Here is a 14541-nt window from a genome sequence, read left to right on the forward strand (position 1 = left end):
CTAGATTCTAAAGAAAACTTGCTTCATTCTACAGGTTCTATAAAGGAATGAATCAAGTTTACTGTTTCTTCACATCATTCATTATTATTTTCATTTTCAAGACTAACTTTAATATTATAACCTAAAGAAGCCATGGTCCTCTCAGATGGAAATAAAAGTGGGGTCATGTTCACCCTCTTAGGCTTCTCAGATTACCCACAAATGCAAGTGCCCCTCTTCTTAGTTTTCCTCGATATCTACAGCGTCACAGTGGTAGGGAACATTGGGATGATTGCCATAATCAAAATTAATCCCAAACTTCACACCCCCATGTATTTTTTCCTCGGCCACCTCTCTTTTGTAGATTTCTGCTATTCCTCCACCATTGCTCCCAAGATGCTCGTTAACCTAGTTGCAAAAGACAGAAGCATCTCTTTTTCAGAATGTATAGTACAATACTCTTTCTTTTGTACCTTTGTGGTAACTGAAGCTTTTCTGCTAGCAATGATGGCCTATGACCGATTTGTGGCTATCTGCGACCCTCTGCTCTACACAGTGGCCATGTCCCAGAAACTCTGTGCTGTGCTGGTGACTGGATCCTATGCATGGGGGGTGGCCTGTTCCCTGATACTAACGTGCTCTGCTCTACAGCTGTCCTTCCATGGCTCCAACACCATTGACCACTTCTTCTGTGAGTTCTCCTCCCTGCTCTCCCTCTCATGCTCAGATCCCCACACCAACTATTTGCTGCTCTTCATTTTTGCCACATTTAACGAAGTCAGCACACTGTTCATCATCCTCACATCTTACATGTTCATAGTTGTTACCATCCTCAGGATGCGATCAGCCAGTGGGCGGCACAAGGCCTTCTCCACCTGTGCCTCTCACCTGACTGCCATCTCCATCTTCCATGGCACCATCCTGTTCCTCTACTGTGTGCCCAACTCCAAGAACTCCAGGCACACGGTCAAAGTGGCCTCTGTGTTTTATACAGTGGTGATCCCCATGTTGAACCCCCTGATCTACAGTCTGAGAAATAAGGATGTCAAGGACACTGTCAGCAAATTATTTTGTGGTAAAGTCCCTTCTTTTTGAGCATCATAGTATCATAGAGTTTGTTCTCATATATAAAGTGTGTTCTTGAAGGTTGGTTTTTAAGGATACCATTAATATGGACATAGTTAATATTGTGCAATGGAGTGGAAATGGATTTCACTTCCAACAGAATAAACTTGGCTCTTTTCCATACTGAAAAAGTCAGCAATCTCTCTTATCATTAATACATTTAATCACAAATTTAGTTAGCACAATATAGTTTCTAAACTGTGAAGATTAAAAGACACATGCATTCTATCTGTGATATCCTTGTATAACTCAATATTAATTTAATCCCCATTTCTTATAAGATACCTACTGTATACCAGCCTATTAATAAACATGAGAAATTTATTTACAAAATAGAAATAATAATTATAATAATGCATAGTACAGCATTGAAGTATATGATCATTTTGTGATGGTGAAAATAATAAGACCCATAAAGATTCATCTAGGGATAATTAATATCACCATATTATTATTCAAAATAAGATAAAAATCATCAAGTCCTATTCACTTGATGATTAAAAACACCAGATTTCTACGTTAATAAACTCACTTTTTAAAAATAACTTGGGTGTCATTTTTCTTCTCTTTACTAAATTTGTTTAGATAAAATTCTGAACAATCATTAATATATATTAAAAAAATCCATTTATTTTATTAAGGGAAAAGAGTAATCTGGTGCCCAATTTCATATGGCCAAATAAAGTATTTCTTCTGATAATGTTATTTTGTTCATTATAATTTTTGTTTTGTAATTATTATTAATAGTCACATTACATCACTAATTAAAATATAAGAACTCTATATTTTGATAAAATATAATTAAACTTTTTAAATATTCCTGAAAATATTTATTTTCATGGGCATATGGTTTTGGATTTCTAATTTCAATTAAATAATGTATTTGTAGAAAACTAACTTAATTCTAGAAGTCAAGTGTATTCAGTCTCATTTCTAATTCAATGTTGTAGTAGATGACAATATTGCAGCTGACCAATTCAATAAGGGTTGTTATTTTTAACAAATAAGTTTTAGAACATTTTGTTTTGAAGTTACTAGAGTTAATCACTTTTTCAAACTCAGGAAAGTTTACTGCAAAGATTTTCTCAGGTCTTACCATATGCAAATTAAAGATATCTATCATTCTTCTACATGAAACTTTGTTATTCAAAATAATGTAATAAAACAGTTTATAAGATTTAACATCCACATTTAACCTTGCATATATACTATTTTATCTATATGATATTATAGCATATTGTATGATATTATGTGGTTTAAATATATATTATGAAAAACTTCATTTGCAAAAATTCAGATAGACCTGGGCAATATTAGATGAAGTGGAAAAGCAGGACAGAGAAACACAATTATCACGTAATCCCACTTCTGTGTGGAATTTAAAAAGTTGATCTTAGAGAAATTGAGAATAGAATAACTGTTACCAGAGACTGGGAAGAATAGAAGGCAGTGGGGAGGGAGAAAAGTCAGACAGGAGAAATAAATTCCTGTTTGCTAGAAATTTTGTTTTGTTTTGTTTTGTTTTTTTCATGTATTTGTATGCCACCTGCATTTTCTCTTTTGAAAAGTATGTGTGTAGTTCTTTTGTTCATTTATTAATTGAACTATTTGGTGTTTTAGTGTTATGGTTTTTTTTTAGTTCTTTATATATTCTAGATATTAATTATTGAGGAACAGGTGGCAAAAATTTTCTTCCATTCTAGAGTGTCACTGTGCATGCTTTTACTTGTTTTCCTTGCTATGCAGAAAAATTTTAGTTTAATTCCATTCCACTTATTGGTTTTCTATTGTGAACTTTAAGAATCTTGTTAAAGAAGTTGATTCCTGTAAAAATATGTTGCAGTGTTTACCCTACGTTTTTCTTCCAGAAATAAAAACCAACCAACTTTTACAAATGCCTCACAGGTCTTTAAGTATGAGATATTGAAATGCAAATAGTTTGCTGTGTGGCATTTGTTGGATGACATTCATTATAGTCAATCATGTTCATTGCAAATACTCTTTTTGCTTTGGTATCATGGGATGTTCTCTTCAGTAGTATTCATCTTGTGACAAAAGTTTTAGGGTTTACTAGGAGCACCCTGAATTAGTATTCAACAAATATTTCCATCAGCCTACTTTATATCTGATTTCAAAATATTCATCCATGGACTAGAATACATTCCCTTTTCCATGAAAATACATTTGTATACCCCAGGGGAAAATAATAGTTGGATTGTCTTGCTGAAGAAGACTTCAGAAGTCATGAATATTTCAAGTTGTCCTTTTTCAAAAGTGTTTTAATTCATTTTAATTAGTTATACATGTCAGTAGAATGCATTTATTTTCTTTGATATATCATACAGAGATAAGGTATAATTGCTCATTTTTCTGACTGTACATGTTATAGAATCACATTGGTCATGCAGATAAAAGGTAATAATGTCAGTTTCATTCTGTTTCCTTCTACTATCCCCATATATCCTCTTCTCCCTTCCCTTCCCTCCCCTCTACCTAATCTAAGGCAACTCTATTCTTCCCTAGTGCCCCACTTAATGTGAATTCACATCTGCACATCATAGAAAACATTCAGTGTTCAGTTTTGGGGAATTGGCTTATATTGCTTAGCATGATATTCTCCAGCTCCATCTATTTACCAGCAAATGCCATAATTTCATTCTTCTTTAAAGCTGATTAATATTACATTGAATATATGTACCACATTTTCTTTATCCATTCATCTATTGAAGGACACTTAGGTTGCTTTCATAGTTTAGCTATTGTGAATTGAGCTGCTATAAACATTGACATGGCTGCATCACTGTAGTATGATGATTTTAAGTCCTTTAGGTATAAACCTAGGAGTAAGATAGAAGGGTCAAATGGTGGTTCTATTCCAAGAGTTTTCTGAGGAATCTTCATACTGCTATCCATAGTGTTGCACCAATTTGCAGTCCTACCAGCAATGAATGAGCTTCCCTTTTTCCCCACATCCTCGACAATATTTGTTCTTGCCTTTATTCTTGATAATGTGTCTTAGATTTTGGAATTTTTTTCTCATTAGAGTAATTCACAGAGAAAATGTGAATGGATAAGAGAAAAATCCCATTAAAGTATAGGGTAAAAGGAATGTAGGTATGCTAGCTGCAAATTCAAGGAAACCCAAGATTCCTTAAATTAAGAAAATCTTCGGATCAAACTTGGAAGAGTTTTTTTTGTTTGTTTGTTTGTTTGTTTGTATGTTTTTTAGAATTTAGAAATGGCTTATAAGAAACTACTTCCATGAAAATTTTAAATGTTTGTTCTACCTAGGGGCACATAGACTGTGGTTTGAACACCTTGAATTCATATTAAAGTTCTATATTCAGGAATGGAGAAGACAGGAAGAATGGTGAAGCACCCCAGTACAATGGCCTCTGGCATTGCACATGGACTCTGTCCTCCCAGAGTCCTTGAAACTATGCTCTCCCCATAGTCAAGTGGTAGTACAAACTGAAAAGTACCATGGGGCCTATCTCCACTAAGGATTCTCTGTGACTTTGGGCGAATTACACCTGTCTGTGCTTCAGTCACTTCATTTGTAAGGGACATAAAATCATTGATACTTTTATTTTTATAAAAATAAAGAAGAAATATTTTAATAGTTAGATTTAGAAAAGTACCTTGCACATAGAAAGTGCTCAGGAAATGTGAGCAATGGCTATTACTCTCACTAATGGAGGTTCATTATCCCCACTCTTTCTTTGGAGAATAATGTATCTTCAGACCCATTACCTTGCAGGAAGGAGCTGTTACATATAAGGCAGACAAACACATTCATATATTTCATAATAGCAATGTGAGGACTCAAAGAGGCAAAGCTTGGATGTACATACAGTGTTTCAAATTCATCAAAATTCTCAATGAATGGTGTTAGCTTTTAATAACATACAAAAAATCAGAATCATAATGTGTACCACATTATTTGTTTTCCCCATTTTGTATCTCATAGTGGAAAAAATTGTTTGAATCCCAAGAGTTTTCTTGATATTTTGTTGATATCTTACAGATATCAGTGATTGTTTTGAGAATTTTAGGGAACACAGATCCCAGAGGAACATCCACAGACATAAATTCTATGACATTTTCCATCATAACATTTTCAGAAAAAGAGAAAACAGTTGAATGTCTACTATACAGGTAGGTTGGATTACAAGCTCATTATTTGGGGGGGCTGTGGTTATTAATAATATTTTCTGGAACCTGAAAACTTGATATATTTTCCTATGTTTGGAATCTATTGTAATCATATGTGAGAGAAAATGATGTATAAAGGAGGGAAATAGTATTACAATTTTTTTTAAAAAAATCTGTGTATATATTATCCTTTTCTTAGAGAATGCTTTGAGAAATGCCAAATTTTAAGCATTCCTTTAAGAAAATATACTGCTGCTTCTATAGTAAACGACATTCTCAATGGGAAATGGGAATAAATCTGCAAAACCACATGTCTCATAAGAAAGGCTAGTGTGAGAGGAAAATCAACATAAATAATTCAGATGAATGCCTTTTACCATCCTTCCTTTACATCTCTCTCNTTTTTTTTTTTCCACTGACCATTGGGAAAACCAAAACTGTCACTGACAAATGTCATAAAGTGTCACAAAGTGGTCACATTCATTCCTGGTTAGTAAGCAGTGGTCTGTGAGCAAACAACCCCCTATTTTTTTTTAAATACAGGAAAACATTTTTTAAACTGTGCATTACTTTGAACTCAGAGAAAGACATCTCACTTTTCCTAATCATTTAGAGAAAGAAAACCATATGACTATGTATACATAATATCTCTGTCCCTCAGTTTTACTGTTTATTACTCTCATTTTATCATGGCAGTTATCATGTCATTAAAATTATTTGATGTGATCATTTAAAGAGAAATGTATTTTCTCTCATATATGTATTATAATTTTGGACATTTTCCCTCTATCTGATACTTCAATTCTGAAATTTCTGTATCATAAATAATGCTGCTATGTTCATGGTCTTTATTCTCAATCACATCCTATACACAGATTTGACAAGTTCTTGAGATAGAATCAGAGAAATAAATTATCAAATAGCTCTCTTGAAAGAAGAAAACTCATAAATAGAGGAAGGCTATTCTCAAGAGAACTAATTCCCTGAATCTCTAAAATATATCAATAAAACATAAACACCTGTAGGTTAACAATAACAAAGAGGCCGCCTATCTTGTTAGTTGTCAGAGTGGAAAACTCAGAAAATGTTACCCTAGATTTTAAAATTTATTTCCTTTGATCATAATATTTAGAGTATTGATCACAGAGTAAGCTAGGAAAAATGGTTTTGAAATTTATAGAGAAATGAGTCCAATCAAATAATATTTTGGCATCACCCCCTCATGATTCTATGCCAAGCTTGCGATTTTGAAAAGCTAATCAAAGCATGTATACAAGTTTTTGTAAATATTAATTATTTCATATGATCTCTGAAGTAAACTATAGGCTTCATATATCTCTATTATGCAATGCTATAATTTTTGTCAAATTTCATGTGAAAGATTTGTAATTTCTTGATAGGTAAAATTAAACTATCCTATTGAGTCTGTTGTTATTTGTTTATTTTTTAATTCATTATTTACCAGCCAAAATAATATTTGAATTGCATAATAAAGTATAACATTTAGGGTTTTTTTTTTTCCTCCCCAGCCACATAGATAGTAGGCACATGGCTGAGGAAAACTGCACCACTGTGACAGAGTTCATTCTGCTGGGATTGTCAGATATCCCTGAGATGAAAGTCCTTCTCTTCCTGGTGTTCCTTCTGATCTATGCAGTAACAGTTTTAGCCAACCTGGGCATGGTTGCCCTGATCCAGGTCAGCTCTCAACTGCACACTCCCATGTACTTTTTCCACAGCAATTTGTCTCTTGTGGACTTTGGCTACTCCTCAGTCATTGTGCCAAAGGTGCTGGCCAACATCTTAAACAAGGACAAAGCCATCTCCTTCCCAGCATGCATGGTACAATTCTATTTGTTTTGCACTTGTGTGGTTACAGAGGTCTTCCTCCTGGCTGTGATGGCCTATGATCACTTTGTGGCCATCTTCAATCCTCTGCTGTACATGGTCATCATGTCCCAGAAGCTCTGTGCAGAGCTGGTTTCTGGCTGTTATCTCTTAGCATCAGTGTGTGCTCTGATTCACTTGTGCTCAGCCCTTGAGATCCCATTCTATAGGTCAAATGTGATTAATCACTTCTTCTGTGATTTACCCCCTCTCCTAAGTCTTGCTTGCTCTGATGTCACTGTGAACAAGGTGCTGCTGTTCATCATGGCTACTTTCAATGAATCTATGACCATTGTGATCATCCTCACCTCCTACCTGTTCATTCTCATCACCATCCTGAAGATGCGCTCTGCAGAGGGGAGGCGCAAAGCTTTTTCCACCTGTGACTCCCACCTCACAGCCATTGTTGTCTTCCATGGAACAATCCTTTCCATTTACTGTAGACCTACTTCAGGTAATGGTGGAGATGCTGACAAAGTGGCCACGGTGTTCTACACTGTGGTGATCCCCATGCTGAACCCCCTCATCTATAGCCTGAGAAATAAGGATGTGAAAGAAGCTCTCAGAAAAGTTGTCAGCTCTAAAGTGCATTCCTAGAGAATGTGTATTTACCAGGACTTAGGTTGCAAAGTAGAGGCAGGTGGAGGGCATGATCAGTGGACTGTAACATTGAAATGGAGAGAACACAGGAACAAGCCAAGGAGTCACAAGTGAGTCTTTTGATTTATCTATATTTGTGTCTCTTCAATTTCCAGCTGTGGGATTAAACATGTTTCAAAACTTTCAGACTATTCTTTTTTGTTTTTAACTTAAAAATAATCAGTAAAGTTTAAATGAGTATGGTTAATGGCACGATTCAGACATACATACTTGTTTTGGTGTAAAGCCTTTGTAAGTTAAAGAAGAACATAAGACTCATACTTTATATTAGTATCCCTGACCCACAAAACTGTCTTTTAAAAATAGTAGTTTTGTAAGGAAGATCACACAATTGACAGTGTGTATACAGAATGGAAAATATATATGTAAACCTATACTTCTATTATTTTCTTTTGTTGCTATATATACACATACATAATATTATTTACTATATATTCCTTTTTCCTTTTTGTGTTGCAGTTGTCCTAATGTCCAGTGTTTGAACCTTGGATAATATCTCATTTCATGTGTAATATGATAATAATTTCATAAGTATTTAGGAACATTGTGTTATAGAACCTCAGAACATCAGCTTAGACTGATCCCTAGTAGATAATTAGTCCCCTTATGTCTGTAGTTCTTTCTCCTCCTCTTATATACTTGTAACCATTTTTAAAAAAACATTATTAAAGGTGACAGAATTTCTGAATTGTCTCTTTTTTTAACTTTATGTTTTCTTCTTATTTTCTTGCTAACACTTCAATTCACTGTAGATTAAATGATTAATGATACAAGTGTATTTCTAAGCTCTGTTCACGTTCCTTGGATGCATCTTTGGTCTTGATGAAATACTCTTTTTTGCACTTTTCTTTATGCATCTAAATCATATTTCTTCATCATTCCTGATTGATGTACACCACTGACACTTTAAGGCTGCATTATGATTTCATTTTCTCAATTATATTCACTTACTTAAATGAAGCTTTATGTATAATAATTGTTTGAAAACAATAGGCTCCAGTTCATGAAAGCCTGGACAGGTACTTTGACCTTGATTTTTTTAGTTTGACAGAATTTAACTTCTTCAGTCCTCAATTTCCTCCATCCTAATGTTAACAAACTTTACTAACCTCACAGTATTTCATTAAAATTAAATTTTGAAAATGTATATTTACTCACCAAATTCTGGAATGTATTTTTTGGTGTGTATCATATGTTTCTGGGGCTATTTAAATATTTATCTATTTTACTGTCTCTGGCATATAGTAAATTCTCTTTAGTTATATTTTTATTGAATAGATAGGTGATTCAACACTGGTGGTTGAACAGTATTCATATTGAGAAAAACAGATGAATACAGAAAGCTTTGGAAGCCACCAAGAATTGAGAATTGGCTCAAAATTGCCCATATATTGACACCTATGTTCAATTAATCAGGGTCCCTTAGGAAAACAAAATCTCAACAAGATTCAAAGTAAGGTGTGAAGAGTATTAAAATCTAAAAGAGCATGAAGGGAACACTGTGAATTTCAGTTTTAATAACTGCAGAGAGGCTACAGTTTTTGATATCAGGGTTGATATCAAGGATATGAAGGTTTTGCGATTTAAGTAAAACCAGCTTTGAAATGGAAGCTAGTTCATAAAATTTAATGCTTAAGTGAGAATAAAATCAGCCTTAACTAGGAAGAGGAGTGTGCTTTAAATTTTTAAATGACTAAGAAATGATATTTATTTAAAGAACATACAAAACATACAAGTCTACCAATTAAAGTTGCATTTCTATTGCAGACTTTTCCTTTGTTACTCTCTGATATTTGAGACAAATCTGCCTCCGCACTTTGGCCTCAGTTTCATCACATATATATAATTTCTAATCCTCTCATCTGCCCTAGAGTTTGAGGAACTGATCAAAATCGTGCTGGTTCTTGACACTCCTTGGATGCTGGTCAGAAAACTAAGCGAAGGAATGCTGATGATGTCACTTCGTCTGCAGCCTAACTTACAAAAAACCTGTTTGAGTGGTTTTGGAGAGAAAGGATGTATGCCACTCATCCAGGTAGCTGCCATTGGACAAAACTCCACCAGGGAATGGAGGCTGTGCCTGCCAAAGTACCAAGAGGGATGGAGGTGTTTTCTGCCTGTTGCCACTGAATTCTTTTTTGGAGTAGTCAGTGACCTCTTGAAAGTTTTTCCAATAAACCATGTGTCTCCCATGCTGTCTCCAGGCACTTTCTTTGTCCTGCCCACAGCCCTCCCTACTGCCTTTGGCACAATTATGTTAAATAAGAAAGTCTTAACACTGATTCTGAATATGTGCTTCTCTCCATACAGTCTATATGCCTTCTCCAGTAGAATACTTTGAGTTTGTTCAAATTACAACTGATTGTGCTTTCATTATCTCCTTTGAAGAAATGCATAAAAACAAAATTGTCTTTTGGCTGGTTATTAGGAAGATTAAATGAGCTAAGCTTTAAATAAGATTTAGATAGATTATAACACACAATGCATGCCCAATAGGTGAGTCCTGTGATTATAGCTATCTGACCAGAAGATCTATTACCATTATTGTATTTGAAGAAACTCCAGGGTAGCTCAACACAGTCTGCCCTCCTGGAAGTTAAGGGATTTTGTAGTGTTACGAGAAAGGGAAAGTTCATCATAAATATTCATGGTAATTACAAATGGCAATACAATCTGTGCCTCACATATCAGATATTAGGATACAGAATTCCAATCACTCTTGAAATCTGGAAAAAAAGAAGTTTTAGTATTGTTTCCAAATTTAGAATATTTTTTTTTCTTTTTAATTGGCCATGATAGTTGTACTTATAGAGCACAGTGTGCTGTTTGTATACACGTATATGATGTGATGATAAAAATCAGGGTGATCTGTATAACTATCACCTCAAACATTTGCCATGTTTATTTTTTCATTTTTTTTTGTGTTGAAAACTGTTTCTTCTCTCGATTTAAATTATATGTGCATTATTCTTAATATGTTCACCCTACTCTGCAATAGAACACCAAGTTATGGTGGTTTTAAAACCAATTTTCTGATCACATTCCACAGAGATTAATTATTTTTGAGCCTTCTATGACATCAATTTTTACTTCAATTTTTTCTTACTTTGTTAAACCACAGAAATTAATAATTATTTTAGGTAAGGCATTAATTTCCCAGGAGCATAATTTATAATATAAAGTCTTTAATTGCATGCTATCCACACCTATCACCTTCAATTCCAAGAAAGAAACATCTATATCACAGGTTTGTTCACTAAAACTAGACTCTAAGTGCTTAAAAGAGAAAATGTATAATATATATATATATTCCGAGCAAAAAATAATAATTAATGACATGGTTAACTCATATGTCTTTGACTTAGAGAATGTTTATGAGAACACTTATCTCATGCCCTTACTTTTCATTTTTTTAAATTTTATCTAAGAGACAGTAGAGAAATTACAACTATTTCGTCTGTAATATCAAACATTAATATATATAAAAACACAAGCTAAAATGGTAAACTTTCTCTTTTTCTCTTTCTCCCCTGCATTTCTCCCCTTTTTCTCTTTCTCCACACCAGCATTCTTTATGAGATCTACAATGACCAAAGATGAGCTCGTATTTGCCACTGCTATTCCAATTTTGAGGGTGGTGTTAATGTGCCTGCAAGGTGGTCATGAACTTCATCTGCTCAGCATAGAAGGATAATTTTGGGTTTTCTTTGGATTTATCATAGGCTAGTAACCTATGCATAGAACATAGCAAACAAATTGTTCAAAGAAAATTTTCCTCTTTTATCAGGGCATGAATATTAGCATTTTTTAATGGACATGAATTCAAGAGAATAGTTTGTTTTCATTACTTTAAAACTGGCTCATAATACAGAGAAACCATCAGGCTGCTTCTGGTCTAGACTGTCTTCACTCAATTTTCAGTACAATGTGTTAATGAATAAATGTCTAAATCTACAAATTAAGGAGAATAGAGAGTAAAATTATTTTAATTACATTGATATCTTCTTTAAGGGAAAGATCAGAATGGTAGTTTCCACTTACATAAAATACTCAATTTAGTATAACATTTTGAGGGACCTTAGAAAAATTTCACTTCCTTTTTAAAATATGGATAAACTATATATATATATATATATATATATATATATATATATATATATATATATATCATAGCCAAATTTAAGTTGATGACATATAGGCCATCTATCTGTTTTCACATTTCTACATATACACTGTCATTTACAACTAAAAGTTTGCATCCTATATACTGCTGGTGTCTCTTTTTAATGTATTTTCTAAACAATTTTATAAGTACATTTCCACAGTAGATATGATAAACCACAGTTTGTTAATTCTTTCACTTTTGACTATTGTCAAAACAGTAACAAACAATAATGAGAATTAAACATAGTTTTTCATACTCTTTCAATATAATCAAGTTTGATAATAAATTATTATTATATCTCTAGTTTTAAAATTATACAGATTTTATTGTTGTTAATGTCAAAATTTCAATAAATGTTGATGAATTACTTTTATAAAAAGCAAGAAAGATGTATTCCATCTGTCTGTATCATGAAAAGACTTCATAATCACCAGTACAGTGAAATACGTAACCATTAATTTGACAAATAAAAACTATTATGTCTTTGACTATGTGCATTCATTTTCGTTTTTGGTTCTGAATAACTCCAACTTTAAAGGATCTTCATGAACCACTATTTTCAAGGAAAATTTTCCCACACCCAACAAAAAATTTAGAAAACTTGTGTGGGAAAATTTTAGGTTATTAATATATTTAACAAAAACAATAATATTTGTACAGTAACTTTTATACTTCTCAGTCATAATTTTTAGTATTTTTGTGAATAGACTTTAATTTCCATGTAATATTAAAGCATATTTTAGAATCTATTTCAAACTCAATCAAACCACCTACTGTAATAGATCATCTGAACTGTACAAGGTAGTTAAAGACTGAGAATCCTTTAAGATTATGACTAATTCTGAAATTGATTGTCACTAGTAAACTCTACTGAGAAACATAGGTTAGAATATTATAATTATGGAACAATAAATAAATTTGGTAGTTATGTTTCTCTTACAATTCATGCATATGTATTTCATATTAATGTTACTTGATACAGAAGTTAATGTCCACCTACCATTTCCTCTTTCATATCTTCTCAGAAGTAAACCAATAGTTATAATATGTAAGTTATCCTGACATCTATTGACAATGGCTGAAGAAAACTGCACAACTGTGACAGAGTTCAATCTCCTAGGATTGTCAGATGTCCCTGAGATGAGAGTCCTCCTCTTCCTGGTGTTCTTTCTCATCTATGGAGTCACAGTTTTAGCCAACCTGGGCATGATTGCCCTGATCCAGGTCAGCTCTCAGCTGCGCACTCCCATGTACTTTTTTTCTCAGCCACTTGTCCCTTGTGGACTGTAGTTACTCCTCAGTCATTGTGCCCAAAATGCTGGCCAACATCTTAACCAAGGATAAAGCCATCTCCTTTCCAGCGTGCATGGTACAATTCTATTTGTTTTGCACTTGTGTGATCACAGAGATCATCCTGCTGGCTGTGATGGCCTATGATCGCTTTGTGGCCATCTGCAATCCTCTGCTATACATGGTCATCATGTCCCAGAAGCTCTGTGCAGAGCTGATTTCTGGCTGTTATCTGTTAGCATCAGTGTGCGCTCTGATTCACTTGTGCTTGGCTCTTAAGATCCCATTCTACAGATCAAACGTGATCAATCACTTCTTCTGTGACCTACCACCACTTCTAAATCTTGCTTGCTCTGATGTCGCTGTGAACAAGGTGCTGCTATTCATCATGGCTACTTTCAATGAATCTATGACCATTGTGATCATCCTCACCTCCTACCTGTTCATTCTCATCACCATCCTGAAGATGCGCTCTGCAGAGGGGAGGCGCAAAGCTTTTTCCACCTGTGCCTCCCACCTCACAGCCATCGTTGTCTTCCATGGAACAATCCTGTTCATTTATTGCCAGCCCAGTTCTGGCACTAGTCTGGATATTGACAAAGTGGCCACGGTGTTCTACACCATGGTGATCCCCATGCTGAACCCACTGATCTACAGCCTGAGGAACAAGGACGTGAAAGAAGCTCTCAAAAGTGTGCTGTACTCCAAAATATTATCACAGACAATGTGATAAAACATAATATGGATTAAGGGTGAGTAGGTGGGAAGAGGAGTTGGAATGCAGAGAATGATAAAGAACTAGGCAGGTATTAGTGAGTCTTTTTGTTCTATAATCTTTGTGCATTTTGAATTCAGAAAGATGGGAGTTAGCATGTTCACAAGTTAGTCTGTTTTGTAGTTCTTCAATATATAACATTGTAAAGTGATATAGTAAATAGCACTGTTATGACATGAATTTTTAATTTGTTTTAATCTATCACATGTTTTAATGAAGAACTCACAATAATCATTTGTTTCAGTAAACGTTTTTGAAAACATAACACTTTAAGAATTTAATTCATGATTTTTATAGTAAAAAACACCCCCATGTCAATTAGTTTACACAAGCGTGAGGATTCATGTGTACATATATTGTTAACTGTTTTATTTCTTCTTGTTTTCTTTATTATTGTGATAGTTGTTGCAATGAACATTATACAACTTTATCATACATTATGCAACTTCATTATATAACTTCATCCATATCATATTATTTGAAAAATGGAGACAATATTAATAAT

At 33.9% G+C, this 14541-nt stretch overlaps 2 protein-coding genes and 1 pseudogene across 2 annotated transcripts; all 3 read left to right on the top strand.

The window, feature by feature from the left end:
- The first annotated feature begins 132 nt into the window (after nucleotides 1-132).
- On the top strand, nucleotides 133-1074 carry LOC107159197 (olfactory receptor 5D18-like). Its single transcript, XM_015505774.1, has one exon. The coding sequence runs from the start codon at nucleotides 133-135 to the stop codon at nucleotides 1072-1074; it is 942 nt and encodes a 313-aa protein (XP_015361260.1).
- A 5733-nt stretch (nucleotides 1075-6807) lies between these two features.
- LOC107135190 (olfactory receptor 5L1-like) lies at nucleotides 6808-7743 on the top strand. Its single transcript, XM_015477113.1, has one exon. It carries the CDS (start codon nucleotides 6808-6810, stop codon nucleotides 7741-7743), a length of 936 nt encoding a protein of 311 aa, XP_015332599.1.
- Nucleotides 7744-13045: 5302 nt separating this feature from the next.
- Nucleotides 13046-13991, top strand: LOC107159202 (annotated as a pseudogene).
- The last annotated feature ends 550 nt before the right edge of the window (nucleotides 13992-14541 follow it).

This window comes from Marmota marmota, unplaced genomic scaffold (genome assembly GCF_001458135.2).
Source record: "Marmota marmota marmota unplaced genomic scaffold, marMar, whole genome shotgun sequence".
In the NCBI taxonomy this organism is placed as follows: domain Eukaryota; kingdom Metazoa; phylum Chordata; class Mammalia; order Rodentia; family Sciuridae; genus Marmota; species Marmota marmota.